Source organism: Giraffa tippelskirchi, chromosome 3 (genome assembly GCF_054371585.1).
Source record: "Giraffa tippelskirchi isolate mGirTip1 chromosome 3, T2T-mGirTip1v1.2.pri, whole genome shotgun sequence".
NCBI classification, from domain to species: domain Eukaryota; kingdom Metazoa; phylum Chordata; class Mammalia; order Artiodactyla; family Giraffidae; genus Giraffa; species Giraffa tippelskirchi.
Window position 1 is genome coordinate 156406427 of NC_137277.1, and position 19060 is coordinate 156425486.

Sequence of the window (19060 nt, forward strand, 5' to 3'; positions counted from 1 at the left end):
CTGCAACTACTGAGCCTGTGTGCTGTGACTCCAAAGCCTGAGTGCCCTAGAGACTGAGCTCCACAACACGAGAAGCCACTACAGTGAGAGGCCCAGGCACTGCAGTGAAGATTAGCTCCTGTGGCTAAGTTGTGCCTGAACTCTTTTGAGACGCTATGGACTGCAGCCCACCAGGCTGTTCTGTCCATGGGATTCTCCAGGCAAGAATAGTGGAGTGGGTTGACATTTTCAAACTTGCATCTCCTGCATTGGCAGGCAGATTCTTTACTACTGAGCTACCAGGGAAGCATCCTGGATATAATTAATTCTACTAAAAAGCAAAATGTGATGTATTTTCAGATGTTCCATAGTGCTTGCTTTTTGCATCAGTATTCATAGAACAATAAAGTTTTAGTTTCTTTATGATCCTAAAGCTCAGAGAAGGGGCAGCACTTGAGATAAGTTCATCAAACACAAGAGGCCTGTGGAATATAGTTTGATAGATAACCTTGAAGATCCCTTCTAGTTCTAAGCCTCAGAATACTGAAGAGCTAGCCGTATGGTGCAATTCACAGCGTTATTTCCCTTAAGTTATATTTGAGCAAAGCTAGGGAATATTAAGAGGGAAAAGACAGACACATAGCATTTCAGCTAAACTGAAGTATTTCTGGGTTGTCAATAATTCTACAAGTGGACTGAGGATAGACAAAATATTGATACGCTTCAGTTCCTCTTTCAAGCAAAACAAAACACCTGCCAGTGAGAAGAACCATACACTTGAAGAAAAGTGGTCAGTAACAGGATATCAACTTCAAATCTAGAGAGTATGGTTTTATCAAATATACTGTGCATTTATTTAATACATTTGCATATTGTAATTTTAGATTTTTTTTCAGCTAGCTGTGCTTTATATCTTGTATTCTGCTAAGATTCACACATCTGTTTCTTTAGGCACAGACAGCACACATTGTCCTGGAAGATGGAACTAAGATGAAAGGTTACTCCTTTGGCCATCCATCCTCTGTTGCTGGTGAAGTGGTTTTTAATACTGGCCTGGCAGGGTGAGTAATGCTTCTCATCCAAGGCTTTCTTCTTCCTTGATATAGAGGAATAACTGGATAATATGACTCATGGTGGGAAGTTGAAATCACCACATCATCATTATCACACTACACATTATCCTGAAGTTTCCTTGTGCTTGCACACAGCTCGAACCTTGGACACAGACTCCTCCCTGTGGCTGTAAATGAAAGAGAATACAGACACTGGTGCTCCCCTGGTAAAAAAGAAGAAAATTAATTCTAGAAACTTAGGGTACAAAGACACAAGTTATGTTGATATTACCAAGTAGCTTCTGAAAGACAAGGGGTCAGCATCAATCTGGTTTAAGGTGAACATTGAAACAAGGAAAAGGGTGGGTAGTGCACTCTAGTGCCACTCCATTAGTGAAGTGAAGAGTCAACTTTGCACTTCTAATATGCACTACTTTAAGGAACTAACAGCCTTCCCAGGTGGTGTTAGTGGTAAAGAACGTACCTGCCAATGAAGGAGACATAACAGACATTGGTTCAATCTCTGGGTTGGGAAGATCCCCTGAAGGAGGGCATGACAACCCACTCCAGTATTCTTTTCTGGAGAATCCCATGGACAGAGGAAACTAGTGGGCTACATTCTATAGGGTCACAAAGAGTGGGACATGACTGAAGCAACTTAGCACACACACATAAGAAAGTCCTTAGATATTTCATAATTTTGCACTCTATTAAGAAAGGTGAAATAACAGATATATTTATTATCTTAAGACAATCCATGGGAGACTTGGTACATAGATCTGATATTTTCAAAATTTATCAAGTGAAACTGAATTTAGTATTTAAGATCTGCTAATAGTTATACATCAATGAAGGTAAGAGTTGCTACAGAAATTATGCAGCTGCTTTTATCTAGCCAACAAATGTTCATCTGGCAACCAGGAGGCTGAAGTTCTGGTCTCAATGTTAATGGTAACTGATGATGTGATATTGAGAAAATCACTCAGGCTTTCTAAGTCTTCAGTTCAGTTCAGTTCAGTCTTAGTTCCATATATAAAGACTGAGGGAATTGGATCAGCTAGTAATTTATAGCTGGGGATTTAAAAATTATGTCTTAAAAAATTAGGTGGTTTCAAAAGGTTTCCATTAGAGATTCAAAAGACTAAACTGTAAAATAGTTGATGAATTCTTTAGGGAAATTCAGTTAGCCCTACCTTATAAAGACAAGGAGGCATTGGGTTAACTGATATTGAAGATATTGATTGACCAAGATTCCATTATATCATTAATGTACATTCTTCACTAAACTCTTAGCTCCCTGTTTGAAATAAAGAATATTAGATGACTTTTAAAATAGTTCCACTGGTGAGAACATTAAATTACAGAGTATAAAAACTGTTTGCAAAGTTTTGCTTCACCAGGCAATTATTTAAGGCTTTCAACAGCACTAATTACTAGCTGTGTTAATATACCTGCCAACAAACAACTGTTTAATATAGATCAGAATGATGGAGGGCACTAGAGTTTTCTTCTCTGTGATAGATTATGGGTAATAAATCTTGTCACATCACAAAAGTCAAACAGGACCTGATGGATTAATTTGCTTCCAACACTGCAGTTCTCTAAGACAAGCTGTATTTATTCATTTACTGGAGAGAGCATTGTAAGCTTATGTTTAAAGGGAGCAGCCAGTTCTTTTATGGAGAGAAAGAAGAAAGGAAGTAAAATTAAATTAATTAAAGGCTTTTTTTTTTTTCATGTAGAAAAAGGCATTCATTAATGAGGTTAGTCCACAGATCCTATTTTCCATTGAGAAATGCTGCTTTCCTTCATTGGGTGGCTCACCCAGTAAGGTGGTTGATAATTAAGGTGGTTATTTTGTTTTTCATCTGCAAGAAATGCATTTATATTGTGTGTAAGCCTTGGTTTAAAAAATTATTAATTCCTGACAGGTCAGAGGCATTTGAGAAATTAGCTGATGGGGGTGTGGGTGTGTGTAAATATCACAGCACTTTTGTCACCTAAAAATTTGCTGAGCTGAGAGACTATTCTGTTGACAAGGAAGTTCTGGGAGGAGTTAGTCTGGGTGGGGGTTGAAGAATTCATGTTGACTACTGCCGGAGCTGAACTTTATTGGTTTTGAGATTGTCATTCTGTCCCCCTCAGCACCTAAATTCACTTTCAATAGTAATCCACAAGAAAGATTCTCTCTCTGTGGGAAGTAAAAATGTAAGAGAGTGGAAAAAATCTCATTGCAGTGTATTTCAAAATATGGAATAACTATAGATAGATCCTGAATAATATTTCTTATTATTAAGAATAAACATTTTATATATAATTTTATTTATATATAGAACAAAAGCAAGAATACATGTATTCTTATTTTTTCCCTCCTTACACTTTAAAATAAAGCCCTCTGCATTTATTCTTAATTCCATATCCTTACTTTAAAATAGTTACTTGGAATCTTTTAATTTAGAAGACAGAAATGCTTTTGATCAATTTTCGTAGTGTTGATTTTATTCTATAAAAAAAACTATCAAACATATGCTATCAATAATAACTTGATAATTATCAAACATATACCTTTATATAACTAAAGTATTTAAAAATCAACTTTATTATTTTTTTCATAGAAAATAAATCAATATTTTAAATTTTCAATAAATTTTAACAAACATGTATACCCAGGCAGCCACCATTGATATAATCAGTATGTTCTTCAGTATGCTAAAAGATAAAAAGACTTTTCAATTTTTGATAGTTACTATTTTGGCAAAACTGTCATTCATCAGTAGTAAATATCAGTTTGGACTCACTCATATCTGGTTCTAGGGGAACCTTTGGGAATTAAAATATCTGCAAACTTTAAATAGAGCAATATTGGGATGGGGGACATATGTGCACCCATGGCTGATTCATGTCAATGTATAGCAAAAAGCACTACATCATTGTGAAGTAATTAGCCTCCAATTAAAATAAATAGATTAATTTAAAGAATTAATACCTTATGAAGAATTTTTCAAGGTATTAAAAATTTAAGAAACTGAGGGAATAGAAAATTAAATGAGAATATGCCATAGTACTTAAGAGCCTTTTCATATCAGTAATATCATGAGATATGTTTCCATATTTTACTGTAAAATTCCCCTAAGTTTGGCAAAATCTAGAGACAAGCTTGTAAGACTTTATTCTCATGTTCTTTAATTTTCTAGGGTCAAATAGTTCAGATCATGTATGCAGAATCAGAATAAATTAGATCATGTATGCAAATCAAGAATTTGCTGGTAATTTTTTGGCATCTTTACTCAGGTACCCGGAAGCTCTTACTGACCCAGCTTACAAGGGGCAGATTCTTACCATGGCCAATCCTATTGTTGGGAATGGTGGAGCCCCTGACACAGCTGCACTGGATGAACTGGGACTCAGCAAATATTTGGAATCTGATGGAATTAAGGTAGTACCAGTGATGACTATTTGAAAAGTATAGTTGATTTATTTTAAGAATCTAGGCTGGACAAAGTTTCGGCCTCTGTCCTGTAGTAAAAATAATTAAATTTATAGTCTCAATCTCATTCCTAGGTACATGAGAATAAGTTTTAACATGGAACTATTCTGAATTTCATTTCTCAGGGCACTTTGTATTTATTCTTAACGCTATGGATGAAATGTGGCTTCATTTGGAAAAATGTTGTTATAAGTTCAGATAACAGCGATGCTACAAGAATTTGTGTTGAATCACTTTTTAAAAGGATTTTAAGAAGCAACTCTGTATCAGTTATTTATCTTTTAAATCTTACTCTCTATGGGAGATAAATAAAAGATAACTTGTATGCCAGCCTAAAAGTAAAAGTAAATACAATGAAAATTTCCTATTCAATGTAAATTTGGATAATACCATGGGGATATGGACCATATAAACTATTCAAAAATTTATACAGGGTCCTGAGACGGGATATCTAGTTTAGCCTCCTGATTTGGAAAATCAGGTAAGACTGTCCCCCACATGACAATTAAGGTAGTGACTACATATCTTAAAAAAAAATTTTTTTTATCATTATTTGTTCTTCAGGTCTCCAAAATTTTAAGCATTTTATTGATAGGTAATAAAAAATCCAAGCTGACTCAAGTTACAAGAGTTGGATAGTATTTTGTGATCACTTTAAAAAACTGACTGCCTGTCTTTCTAGGTTGCAGGTTTGCTGGTGCTGAATTATAGTGATGACTACCACCACTGGCTGGCTACCAAGAGTCTAGGACAGTGGCTACAGGAAGAAAAGGTGAGAAATATCCAGCAGCCAGCATCACCTAAGGATGATTGGTGAGGTCCTGGAAAGTTGGGAATGTGTATGTAATTGCAAAGGGCCAAACAGATGAGGCAGATCATGTACTTTAGGATCCTTTTGTTTCAGAGAGTGCTTCCTTCTGTTACTACAGGCTGAATGTCCAGAACTTGTTCTTTAAACAGAGGAACTTACCAGTTCAGTTCAGTTCAGTCACTCAGTCGTGTCCGACTCTTTACAACTCCACGGACTGCAGCACACCAGGCTTCTCTGTCCATCACCAACTCCCGGAGCCTAATCAAACTCATGTCCATCGAGTTGGTGATGCCGTGGAACATATTCCCCATGGGTAAAAGGGGAAAGAGCAATGAGTTAAGAATGAGGAAACAGATTCTAGTTCTTTTTTCTTCCACCAATTATCTGAGTGCAGTATGAGCATCACTTTATTTTGGAGGGCTCCAAAATCACTGCAGATGGTGACTGCAGCCATGAAATTAAAAGACGCTTGCTCCTTGGAAGAAAAGTTATGACCAACCTAGACAGCATATTTAAAAGCAGAGTCATTACTTAGTCAACAAAGATCCATCTAGTCAAAGCTATGGTTTTTCCAGTAGTCATGTATGGATGTGAGAGTTGGACTATAAAGAAAGCTGAGCGCCGAAGAATTGTTGCTTTTGAACTGTGGTGTTGGAGAAGACTCTTGAGAGTCCTTTGGACTGCAGGGAGATCCAACCAGTCCACCCTAAAGGAAATCAGTCCTGAATATTCATTGGAAGGACTGATGCTGAAGGTGAAACTCCAATACTCTGGCCACCTGATGCAAAGAACTGACTCATTGGAAAAGACTCTGATGCTGGGAAAGATTGAAGGTGGGAGGAGAAGGGGATGACAGAGGATGAGATGGTTGGATGGCATCACTGACTCAATTGAAAACTTATGAATTGTTTATTTATGAAATTTTCCATTTAAAAATATTTTTAGACTACTGGCAGTAGCAGGTAACTGAAACCACAGAAAGCAAAACTGGATAGGAGGGATAGATACCACATCTATCCCTACCTAATCTAGTCAAAGAAACTAAATCAAGTAGAGGTGTTGCCTGATTGACTAATAGATTAGGCAAAATTTAACACAGGTGCTTAACAAGCACCTCCAGGAAACTCTGGGGGTGGCAAAGGACAGGGAAGCCCGGTGTCCTGCAGTCCACAGAGTCACAAAGAGTTGAACACAAATGAGTGGCTGAACAACTAGAACAACCTCCAGGAAAACCCACTGATTGCCTACTATGTGGCAGAAGCATGGATTTGCATATAGTTTATGTAATTTTGCTTATGATGTTCACTTCGCAAATTCTGTTATTTTAAAATATACATGTATATACAAAATTTTATTACGTGTTTAACATCCTGGATTAAAAGCAAGAAAACTGTAGTAGAAGATCAATGTTCAGAATTTCTCATTTTTCATTCTGAGGAATGGTATGGGTATTAAGAGTCCTATGCCCAACAGGAACAGCAATTTACCTTGTTCTCACAAAACAGTAATGCTAGATCAGAGAAAAGAAGGAGTGGGGAAATTATTTACTGCTCAAGTAGATAGATGATGTTAAGTTGGTAACTCGAAAATACTATGCTGGACCTAATTTCCTCCAATTTTACTGTCACTACATTTTTTTTTCCCCCTCCACAGGTCCCTGCAATTTATGGAGTGGATACAAGAATGCTGACTAAAATAATTCGAGATAAGGTATGATAATCATATCTAGCCAAATCTATGTTTATATATATATGTATATATGTTTATGCATACACACATATATGTATATATACATATATACATGTATACATATATGTATGTATGTATACATGTATATATACACATATATGGATGTATGTATGTTTTTTCTCAGTGCCCAGGGAACCCATTGGTTTGTAAAAGAACAAATCCAGCCCGTTTCTGTCATTTGGGTCTCTGTCATCCTGTTTTACTTTTTCAAAGTTACTTGATGTAACTTTCAAGATTGAATACTTGATTGAGCTGTTTGTTCATGAGTGGTTTTGAGATTAATTCCCTCAGCAGTAGTTAACCGAGTGCCCACTTTATGTTCACTACCCCAAATAAAGTCTTGGTGATTCAGCTCATGTGACAGGGCTAGTGAAACACGTGGAGAAGGTAACTAGATGCATAAGAATTTTGTCTAAATTGAATACCTACCTGCTGAAAAATGCAAACCAGGAAGTGTACAGCACTAGGGCTGTTATTTGTTTAGTCCTCTTGAGGGAGTTTGTTAAATTTGTGGGTGTATTAAATGAGCCCTCTATGTGCTACCTCAATTAGTCTTTCTTAAAATTGTTCCAGTGACCAAGATGAAGGTAAGTTTGTCTATTCCTTTTCTATCATCTTGCTGAAATATTTGACCCTTCCTCTGAGAATGTCTCATCACTGTCTGCTTCCTTCTCCTTGTTATAAGAGGTGGACACTTTTTTCTTACATGAAAACTTCATATCCCAGACCAGAAAGAAACTTTATCTCGTGAATGTTAACTAAATTCCCTAAATGCCATTAAAGTTTTCTCATTATATTCTATATATTTTCTTGAAAAAGAAAGATGTAATTTCAAAGTGAAAAAGATTCTCCAAGAAAATTTGTTGTAGATTCCTTATTAGAATACATATTGACTCGGGATCTCTGTAAACAGAAAGAAAGCTTTAAAAATAAGAACATGGCCACATACTTATGACCAGAAGGAAGACAGAAAGAATGTTTGCAGTCCTTCTACTCTACCTCTGATTTCATTCCCTCCTCCATGATTTTCCTGAGAATAAATGTTCTAGATTATATATGTAGATTATACATTCCAGGTAGACTTTTGCATTTTCTTAGCCCAGTGATGTTGTGGGAGCAGTAAACAATGATGAGAGTGCCAGATGGGAGGGGAATAAAATTGGGAAATTCAATTCAAGCTATAGAACTGGCAGATTGGATACAATACAGACAGGCTTAGTAATTTGGAAAATATAAGACCATATTATGTTTTTCATGTGATATATTAGTTTAAGGTGAACCTTGCTTTTGTCAATGGAGTAGAAAATGGCAACTCACTCCAGTATTCCTGTCTGGAAAAATTCCATGAACAGAGGACACTGGCAGACTGCAGTCCCTGGAGTCTCAAAAAGTCAGACATGACTGAGCACTGCTTTTATCAGAGGTAGTTAAGTTTTCAAAATCTGGCTGAATAGATTAGCAAGACAAAATAGTAGTACTGCCTATTATATTTGATTATGAGTAATATGGGCTCATATTAAAAATGTATGCTGTGGCTTTTAGTTCTGTGAGTCTTAGGTTGAAGAGTAAGGGTGTTTTTCATTCAGCATGCTTTAAGTAAAAGGGAATAAGAACTGAACACCAAATTTCAAAATTAAAGATCCATAAATATAGTCAAGGAATTCTGTGATTTGGACTATAAAAGTAAGTGGAGACCACCATGAAACTTAATAATCCAGTATGGAAGTGAAAGGTGGTTTTCACTGTCTTACCCAGAGTTTGAGATAGTACTCTGGTTGTAATAATCACACTGAAATAACCGTCTGGATGATGTGCTAGCATCAACTCATTCTCAAGTTACTTCTTCCCCTAAGAAATATGTTTCAGAGGGAAATAAAGACTTTCTTCTATTCCCTTCAGTGCAACAATTTCCTTGGAGAAAAGCAAATCAGTAAATTATTTTGATCTCCTCTCCCTCTCAATAAAGTCTTCGTTACGAAACATAATATACCATTTTTCTACATAGGTCAAACTAGATTTACTAACAAATAAGCTAATCTCAGGACAGCAAAGAATAATATGAAAACATTTGTTATGTTCTGGCTAGCAAGGCTAATTTGTGAAAACTTTATAGAAGGTTAAGCCTTCTCTAAAGTTCAAGCCCTTATTAGCATATCTAAAAAAATGAAACTTTCATTGCCATTTCTCAAAGTTTGTGACTTATACAACATTTCACATTTTTTTTTTGCATGTGAATTTTACTCTTTAAAATATTTCCATTCTTTTTCAATTTTCAGCAAGTTTTAGATTTCCTTTCTTTTTCTCAATCTATTATCTTGCCACATCTCCAACGAAATAGTTTTAGGTCATAAATACACTAAATACTCTGATTTGCACTTCCTGGCAACCCAAATTCTGCTATCCTTTGACTTTGCTTACCCCAGGTGACTATCTTAGCCCTAAAAGAAGTAATTTTACTTCCGAGCATGTTTCCCAAAATGTAGCATGCAAACTGCTTCATCTTTCCAAGTTGAGACGATGAAGATCTGCTGATGGTTATGAGTAGTTATAAAGACATCTATATATTGGAGCAGCTGTGTAAGTTCCTATGAATTTATCCTGCCAGCACCTGCATCATTGCCCCCTGTTAACTCTCTAATTTTTTAATTTGATAGGGTACCATGCTTGGGAAGATTGAATTTGAAGGTCAGTCTGTGGATTTTGTGGATCCAAATAAGCAGAATTTGATTGCTGAGGTTTCAACCAAGGTGAGAGATTTTCCTTCATATTTTGTGGTTTTATTTTATTCCCTTTAGACCTTCCTATTTTGTAATACTAAAATCTACATTTAAGCAAAAATCATCTTCCACAAGCATCAGAATTGAAGGGAAAATGGTTATAAATTGATATATTGCAAAAGCAGTGCATTTAAAGTTAGCAACTTCTTCTTATAGGGAACTTGTGTAGCTTGATTTAGAGTCTGTTTACTATTATTTTAATTTTTCTTATTTCTTTTTGTGGTTCCTTCACTCAAGACTTTATAATGTCAAATACAAGGGCCATTCAATTGCCAAAGATAGGTACAGTGACAATCAGTAGTCAGAGCTAATGGTCTGCCAGAGAGTTGAGAGCAGTTTGTAGAATTCAGACCCAATATTGTAATGAGAATCTGGGGTTATTTTGTGCAGGGAAAAGAATTTCCTGTGCACACTGAAAATTTAATGTATTATAGCTCATTTCAAAAATTAGTGTTCTTCATGATGGCTATATCACTCCAAAGTGAGATATGTATATTGTATATTTACAAGAAGGCGTAGAATACATCTAAGCATTCTACAAAATCAGTACATATGTTGATATTGATTGAAGTTGTGAGTCTCTTGGGCTATAGTTTCTGTTCTTGAGGACCATGGAGTTCGGTGGGGTATGCAAACAAGCAATCATCATGGAGCAAATACTAGAATAAAGGCTGTCCTTGGAATGTGCACAAGGCGGGGAAACATCCAATTAAAGAGAGAGATTAGGGGAGGCCCTGCAGAGGATTCAGGCTTGTCCTGAGACATAAAGAGTAAGTCAGTAGATGGAGAACTAGGAGAGCTTTGTTTTAGGCAGAGGAAATGGCATGTGTTGAAAGGCACAGAGGTGTGAAAAAATATAGTGTGTTTGAAAAGTTATGCTTAATTTGGTATGTCTGACCAAAGGGTTCACAAATACAGCTGTTCACATTTGGCTAAAGTTGAGTGGAGATGGATGGGGCTAGAGCTAGAGGGTTTAGTATCATTGACTCATTGAATCAACTGAACTCCAAAATCAGCAATAGCAGGAAAAGAAACAGCAAGATGGCTTAGACAAATAGGAGAAAGAAAGTGGCTTAGACAAATAGGGGGCTTCCCAGGTGATGCTAGTGGTAAAGAGCCTGCTTGCCAATGCAGGAGAGGTAAGAGATGTGGATTTGATCCCTAGATCGAGAAGATCCCCTGGAGGAGAGCATGGCAACCCACTCCAGTATTCTTGCCTGGAAAATCGTGTGGACAGAGAAGCTTGGCAGGCTACAGTCCCTAGGGTCACACAGAGTTGGACATGACTGAAGTGACTTAGCACACATGTAAACAAATAGGAGATAGAGATTTCAATACACTTCCCCGTGAGGACTTCCCTGGTGGCTCAGACTGTAAAGTGTCTGCCTACAATGCTGGAGACCTGAGTTCAATCCCTGGGTTGGGAAGATCTCCTGGAGAAGGAAATGGCAACTCACTCCAGTATTCTTGCCTGGAAAATCCCATGGATGGAAGAGCCTACAGTTCATGGGGCTGCAAAGAGTCAGACACGACTGAGCGACTTCACTTCACTTCACTTCCCTATAAAGATATGAGACACAGCGTGATAGAGGGCTATTTTTATAGAATTTTATTAGAGTTGAGAACTAACTTGGGGTAGCATTTCCTGCATGTGAAAAGCACTGGCCTGGAGAAAGTCACCTTAAAAAAATTCTATGGTCAAATAAGGTTGAAAAACACTGCATAATGTATTTCTGTCTTGGAGAGTCCCAGCAAATTCATGTATTCCTGTTTCTATGAGGTCTTGCTTACTCGTGTCATTGTGTATGGAGGGTATATGGTGCGTTTATAAAGAGACCAGATTGCAAATTTCATCTAAAACTTTTAAGAAACTTCGAAATCATTCTAAATTCAGAATGTGTTTGCTGACTCTTGAAGCTGGAACCAGTGAAGGCACCCACCCCTCTAGGCTTTCTCTCTCTCTATTTCTATTATTTCTTCTTTTATGACTTTGGGGAACTGCTTCTTGGGTAAATGCCTGTGAAAATGGATCTGACTCCAAGCAGTGCTTAAAACATACATAATGATTATGATATGCTCTGGGATGCTTTTATGAAGTCTACCATTTAAATGCAAATGATTGCACAGTAACCTAAAGGGACCAGTGGTCTACACTATCTTAGCAATTCCTCTGACTCAGACTGATTTTATCCATTAGCCCCACTTCCTAAGCCTAATGCACAATAGGTCTACCTCATCCAAACTTTATTGCATGTTGAGGATCAAGAGGTGTTTAAAGTATGATATATCTATTATTATATCTGTTTAGTGCTGAATCAGGCAATAATACTTGGAAATTCCATTGCTACTGGTTGTTAATGAGGCAAAACATGGGAAAAAATGTTTGTTAATTATGGAAGCAACCAATTTCTTAGGGATAATTGTTATTACTGTAACCAACATTTTATACCAAACAGCAAAATACTTTGTTCTAATGAACAAGATAGAGTTTGTGGCATTTGCTATGTCTTTCTTACAAACTGATTGTTAACTGCCAACCACTCCCTAGTAGTTAGCTATCAATCTGTTACCAAGGGCAGAGCATCCTGAGATGTGTTTATGATATTGGTGTGTTGCTCATAGCTGGACCTTCCCTCTGACTCTGGTTTTTAAAATGGCAGGATGTCAAGGTGTACGGCAAAGGAAATCCCATGAAAGTGGTAGCTGTAGACTGTGGGATAAAAAACAATGTAATCCGCTTATTAGTAAAGGTAAGTAATTTGTTCCATCTCAAGGATGGGGGTTTGTAATAGTGATCATTAGTATTAATCTGATTTTCTCTGTTTCAGAGAAAGCTTGTATACTTTCTCAGAACGCCAGAGGACATATTCTCGCTGCCTTTGGTCTATGAGATAATACATTTATCCCTGTTAAAATTAGAGATATAGATTGCTATTAAAAACCAGAAATGTTCAAAGGCTACAACACACAGAAGAAAATGATGATTGTTCTTTCCATTTATTGATTGACATTCTGAGACATGGCACAAGCACTGATTAATTTTATTAACAAAAATGTGCATGGACTCTTAAACAGTAGATGCTGTAGATGGCTTAGCCATATGACCCTCTTATTTTATCATTTTAAGCCATTTTGTCCATCTTCCAATTGCAAGTGTCTGCATCTCATTGCCTGAGGGCTCTCTTTGGTTGGTTGGAGGCTGCCGGCAGGCAGGAAATGATATAGAATTAATGATCCCTGGAGCAGCCCCAATCAATGACAGTGTCAATTCCCCAGATCCTTTGCCACATGAGTAGGCTGTTTTTAGGTGAATATTCTGTACTGGCTCTCAGAGTTCCCCAGTGATCCGAAGCTCTATTTGTGCATCATGGTATCTGAGTGATAATGCATGCTTTATTAGGGTCTTTCACCATATTGCTTGCTATTAGTATTTCTCAGAAACTTTTCCAAAGAAACTTCTTTCTCTCAAATTCTTGTCTTGCTAAATGCTTCTAGCAAGACAATCAAAGCCATCTTCCATCTACTTTTGTATAGAAAAGTTCTAATTTTTCTATTAGAATATAAATATGAAAAAACACAGGAAAGAAGGCTGATTAAAATTTGGTTAAGATAAAAGAAATGAGGAATTGAAAAAGGTGAGAGGTGGACCAAAATAAATATTGGAGGAAATGGGTTTATCTTCTGTTTTGCCACTCTCTTTCCTGGAGTAAGCGAAGATAACCTGTGTTCTTGTGTGCCCAGTCATGAAGCCTTCAGGTTTGCAACCTCCTGAAGTGAGAGGAAGTATAGGAAAGTGCATTATCTATTTTTTCAGAATCAAAACTTAAATGGTATTTTTTTCCACATTTTATTGTAGGGTTCCTTTACACCACACAAAATCTGTCACCCTGAAGAATTTTTGCTCAGCATTATTTACTTGAATTGTGTACTCTGTTTCCCTTCCCTTTAGGGAATAATTAGCCAAGAGAAGGTTAAACCCTTTGGCAAAGAAAAATATTATTAAATTGACCATTCTTTTTTAAAAAGTTTTTTCTTTATTTCTTTTTTTTTTTGATGTGGGCCATTTTTAAGTCTTTATTGAATTTGTTACAAAATTGCTCCTGTTGTTTATGTTCTGTTTTTTTTTTTTTAGCCATGAGGATCTTAGCTCCCCAACCAAGGATTGAGCCTGTACTCCCTGCATTGGAAGGTGAAGTCTTAACCACTGGACCACCAGGGAAGTTCCCAATTGACCATTCTTGTGTTTCTTTTCCAGCGAGGGGCAGAAGTGCATGTAGTGCCTTGGAATCATGATTTCACCAAGATGGAATATGATGGGCTTTTAATTGCTGGAGGACCTGGCAACCCAGCTCTTGCACAACCACTAATTCAGAATGTCAAAAAGGTATGGTGAACCTGGAGACTGTGTGTCTGTGTGTGAACTGGAGGGAGTCTGTTCTGTAATATACTTTATTTATACAAAAATATTTTTAGTACTTCTGTTTGTGACTTTTGAGGTAATGTCAGCACAGATAGTGTATAGGGGGAACAATCCAGGAGAGAGTACTACAGGAGAAAGAGCAAAGACCTTCAGGCAGAGTAACTGGGATTGTGTCCTTGAGTGTCGAGAGCTGGAGTCCGATTTCCAAATGTGTTGTCTGAACAATTGTAAAATGATAACTTGTGTTACTCACCATGACCTTGGGACTTATAAGACTTTCGAGTTTCTAGAGAAATATTAAACTAGCTTTAATTTAGTCTGGATGTTAAGTACATTCTATTGAATTTTAATGCTTAAAAATTGTCAATCCTGTCCTTATTCATAATCTAACTTTTTATTCAATTACTATTTTCTTTACTTTGTAAATTAAGGGGAAAAAAGATGCTTCATTTTACTTCTTCAGAGGTTGTATTTTTTTTTTTTTTTGGACCTGATCTTTTGGATTAATAAAGTTTTTTTCCTAATTTAGATCTTGGAGAGTGATCGCAAGGAACCATTGTTTGGAATCAGTACAGGAAATTTAATAACAGGGTTGGCTGCTGGTGCCCAAGTCTACAAGATGTCCATGGCCAACAGGTAAGGCAGTTATGCTTCTGTTTACATGTCAGACTGGCTCTGAAATACTGTTAGTAACTAAACCAAAAAGGCTTAGAGAACTTACATGCCATTTTCTTCAGGATAAATAGATAACCACACAGTTACATGGTTCACAGTTGTCTGACTACCTGATACCATTTTTATCACACTTTGGAAAGGCAGCCTTCTCTAACAATAACTTTGTCATAATTTAAAGTTATTTTCCTTTCCTTGACATAAATTGAAGTTATAATACTCAGTCAAGTGATATTCCAAGGGAAACTTTTGATTTTAAGCTTGATTTCAGAGCACCGGCAATATTATAAATGGCAACCTACTCCAGTACTCTTGCCTGGAAAATCCCATGGGCGGAGGAGCCTGGCAGGCTTCAGTCCGTGGGGTCGTTAAGAGTCAGATATGACTGAGCGACTTCACTTTCACTTTTCACTTGCATGCATTGGAGAAGGAAATGGCAACCCACTCCAGTGTTCTTGCCAGGAGAATCCCAGGGTCGGAGGAGGCTGGTGGGCTTCCATCTAGTCTCACAGAGTCGGACACGACTGAAGCGACTTAGCAGCAGCAGCAGCAGCAGCAGTGTAACTCAAGAACTCAGAAATCTTCAGATCCTATTGGTTTTACTTCCTTACCCTAAATGATATTAATTTATTCAACATGCAACTTTCCCTCCCAGTCCACCCTCCACATGAAGTATAATTCAAAATGATTCAGGACTGAGGAGTAACCTCTTTATTACCCCCCAAGTACTCTCCTTTGGCTTTAAAATTACTGTAGCACCCTTAAAAGAAATTGCTTATATTTGTTTGTCTCTGCTAGTAGCATATCTTAACTTTTTGTTATGAGTGCAATTCCCCTTTTTAAAAACTGATTGTATAAGTTTAATAGACCTGATATTTAACATATGACAAAGCTTCCTGAATTGATTTTTTTTTTTTTTTTTTGCTAAAATTATTGGGATTAACAATCTGTGATTTTTCTCATGGAGTAATTTTTCACTAAGCAATTGAAACTTTTGAATTTTAATAGGCTTTTCTTGCTCTCTATTTTACATTTAATGCATTTATATTATTTTCTTTGCTTTTCCTTTTCTGTATTCTTTTTCACCTTTTCTATCCAGAGGGCAGAATCAACCAGTTTTGAATATCACAAACAGACAGGCTTTCATTACTGCTCAGAATCATGGCTATGCCCTGGACAGCACCCTTCCTGCTGGCTGGAAACCACTTTTTGTGAACGTTAATGATCAAACAAATGAGGTAAGTGAGTGAAGAGAAATTCAGGAGTTGTAATACTCTGTTTTGCAAATATCTTTCCCTTATTTATGTGGGCTTTTATAGGGTATGTATGTGGAATAATTCTTGTTATAGATTATTTTCCATAGCCCTCTGCTTTTCAAAAATTCATTTCTCTCTGTCTTATTCCCTTATCAGTTGACTCATTAAAGATCCACAGTTTGAGTAGTTAATCAATGACTGTCTTACACATTCATTGCTAATGGGTGATAGGTGGAAGGAGGTCTGTTTGGGACCAGTCTATGCAGGTCTCTGCGACTCAGCACTGAAGTAGCCTTTGAGAAACCCTTGGAGAAGTAATTTAGGAGTTGGCGAAAAGAAGAGGATTTGAGTTGATTCTGATCAGAGCCTCGAGGGGCCTGAAATGTTATAGAACAAGCTAGTTGTTTTTTTTTTAAATAGGGGAACCACATCAGTTGATTCTTAATTGGCCTATTTTTATTAGTGCTATTTATTTTTAGAACGTTCTCAAACTTTTTTTTTTTCGAACTTTTAACTTAGTTTTGAAAATTTGAACTTCATTGTCCACTGATTCATACCTATTCTTGGTTGACATTCATTGTTACTGTATGAATTTCTTCCAACTTCTTATTCCTTTAGGGGATTATGCATGAGAGCAAACCCTTCTTTGGTGTGCAGTTCCACCCAGAAGTCGGCCCAGGGCCAACGGACACTGAGGTATGTCAGAAAGATGAGGGCTATTACATATTAAAATTTTTTACAATTAGAAATATACTTATGTGAAAAATTGAGAAACCAAAATAATTACCTAGGTGGTCTCGGTACAGAACATTCTTAAAAAGAGTGCTTTGATAATGCCTGTGTTGTCTGAAAAATTTCCCCATGAATATCACGGAGGAAACTTCAATCTTTTTAAAAATTTGAAGTTGGCAAGCCCTTAAGAAACTAATGCAATGTGATTTTTATTTAAATGATTATCATTTTAATATATTTAGTTCTGAAATTTACAATTGTTGCACTATGCAAATGAATTCCCTCTTGCTCTCTGGTTCTCATAACTGAAATGAAATTTTAATCCCCCATCTGTGACTTCACAAAAATCCCTATGGCAACTGGTTGTATAGCCTAAAGGGAAAATAAACAGCAGCAGGAGCAAGAAGAAGAGCAGGGTTGTGGGGAGTGGGGAAGGTACGCTTACACATACATATGAGTCAGATTGCTTAAGCAAAGAACCATAAGGAATGCCTAGAGGAGTTTTGTTTTTAATTTAATATTTTTACTTTTTTGTGTGAGTTTTTGGTTCAGTGTTCAAGAACATCTTTCCATAAAGGGCTTGTGGAGATATTCAGAAAAGTCTGGGTGAAGTCTGAAGTGACTCTTCTTCTTGTACATGCTAGGGCCTGCAGTAGTGATACTGGCAATTCTTCCTTGTCAGCAGATGCTCTCAGAAAAGACAGCTAGGCAAAGTGAAGAGGAGAATAGGAATTTTCCCTGTGTAGACTCTACTTCCTCATCCCTGAATTGTCCTTTTCAGATATTTATATTTTGTTCTTGTTTTAATGTTATTAGGAAAGAATGGTTCTTAACAGCCAAAGTCAGTACATTACTTACACTCAATAAAATTTAGTTGCATACTAAATTGCCTAATGCGTGCTAAATACTTTTTTAACTTAAAATTTAAGTTATTTGTCTATATTAGTACTTCACATTAGGAACACTGAAATTAAAATATGTGATGTATGGTCTCACTTAGTTCTTTTTTTCTGCCAAATAGTTGCAAAATGAATGTATTTGTTGAAATTTGTCATGTCTGGTGCAACAGTGGAAATAAATTCATTGTAAAGCTTATGAATCTTAGAAATATTTGTATATGTAACACAATCTTTAGAGATATTTTTAGATCTAATAGACAATTTAAAAATCCAGTTATTTCTCACTGTAGGGTGCATAAGTAATATAGCTTCCTTTTTTCTTTTTTTTGCATAGCTAGATTTTTTTTTTAGAAGAAGAAAATGCTTCATAATTAAGGGGCTGAAAATGACATTCTCAGAAGGCATTATCTGAAATGTTCATTGTCTGCTTAAAATGTTCTTTTAATAGAATTTGACATGAGCAGTTAGAGGTGTTTATTTGGTCTAATTCTTATAGTAATAAACATTTAGTTTTGCTGGCTTTGGCAACTCCCGCCCCCAAACAAATATTGCATAGGAATACTTATCCTAAAAAGTTATTTGTTGCTTATCTAAAGTTCAAGTTGAACTGGACATACTGTATTTTAAGTGACAATTTTGTGAGTTTTGAAACTTCTAACTAGTTGGCTCTATTTTTTCTAGTACCTGTTTGATTCCTTTATCTCGCTGATAAAGAAGGAGAAAGGAACCACCATTACATCGGTACTACCGAAGCCAGGCCTAGTAGCATCTCGAGTTGAGGTCAGTATATGTGGGCTTCTTTTTGGTGTATGATTTTGGATTTTCTCTATTGTGTGATGCCTTTATTAAGTGAATGAAGTAAACTGTTTTGATGTCTATGAAAGACGATTGGTAATATTGCAATCATCCATCATTTTAGCAGCTAACTATTTGGTCTGTTCTACATGAGGCGGCTGCGACGGCTCGGCGCAGAAGCGTGGCGGAGAGGAGCTAGGCCGGGCCGGGGGCCGGGGGCGGCAACCGAGAGGGGCTAGGCCGGGCCGGGGGCCGGGGGCGGCGGCCTACAGGGGCTAGGCCGGGCCGGGGGCCGGGGGCCGGGGGCCGGGGGCCGGGGGCGGCGGCCGACAGGGTCTAGGCTGGGCCGGGGCCCGGGGGCGGCGGCCGAGAGGGGCTAGGCCGGGCCGGGGGCCGGGGGCGGCGGCCGAGAGGGGCTAGGCCGGGCAGGT

General features: G+C 37.2%; 1 protein-coding gene across 1 annotated transcript in view; it reads left to right on the forward strand.

Moving 5' to 3' along the window:
* The window catches only part of CPS1 (carbamoyl-phosphate synthase 1), a 144072-nt gene that overhangs the window by 24302 nt on the left and 100710 nt on the right, over window positions 1–19060 (forward strand). The window contains exons 2-12 of the mRNA XM_081582737.1: window positions 931–1040; window positions 4323–4467; window positions 5201–5290; window positions 6983–7039; window positions 9733–9825; window positions 12516–12605; window positions 14111–14239; window positions 14805–14911; window positions 16047–16185; window positions 16822–16899; window positions 18516–18614. Coding sequence (XP_081438863.1) covers window positions 931–1040; window positions 4323–4467; window positions 5201–5290; window positions 6983–7039; window positions 9733–9825; window positions 12516–12605; window positions 14111–14239; window positions 14805–14911; window positions 16047–16185; window positions 16822–16899; window positions 18516–18614 — 1137 coding nt within the window. The remainder of the gene's footprint in view (window positions 1–930; window positions 1041–4322; window positions 4468–5200; window positions 5291–6982; window positions 7040–9732; window positions 9826–12515; window positions 12606–14110; window positions 14240–14804; window positions 14912–16046; window positions 16186–16821; window positions 16900–18515; window positions 18615–19060) is intronic.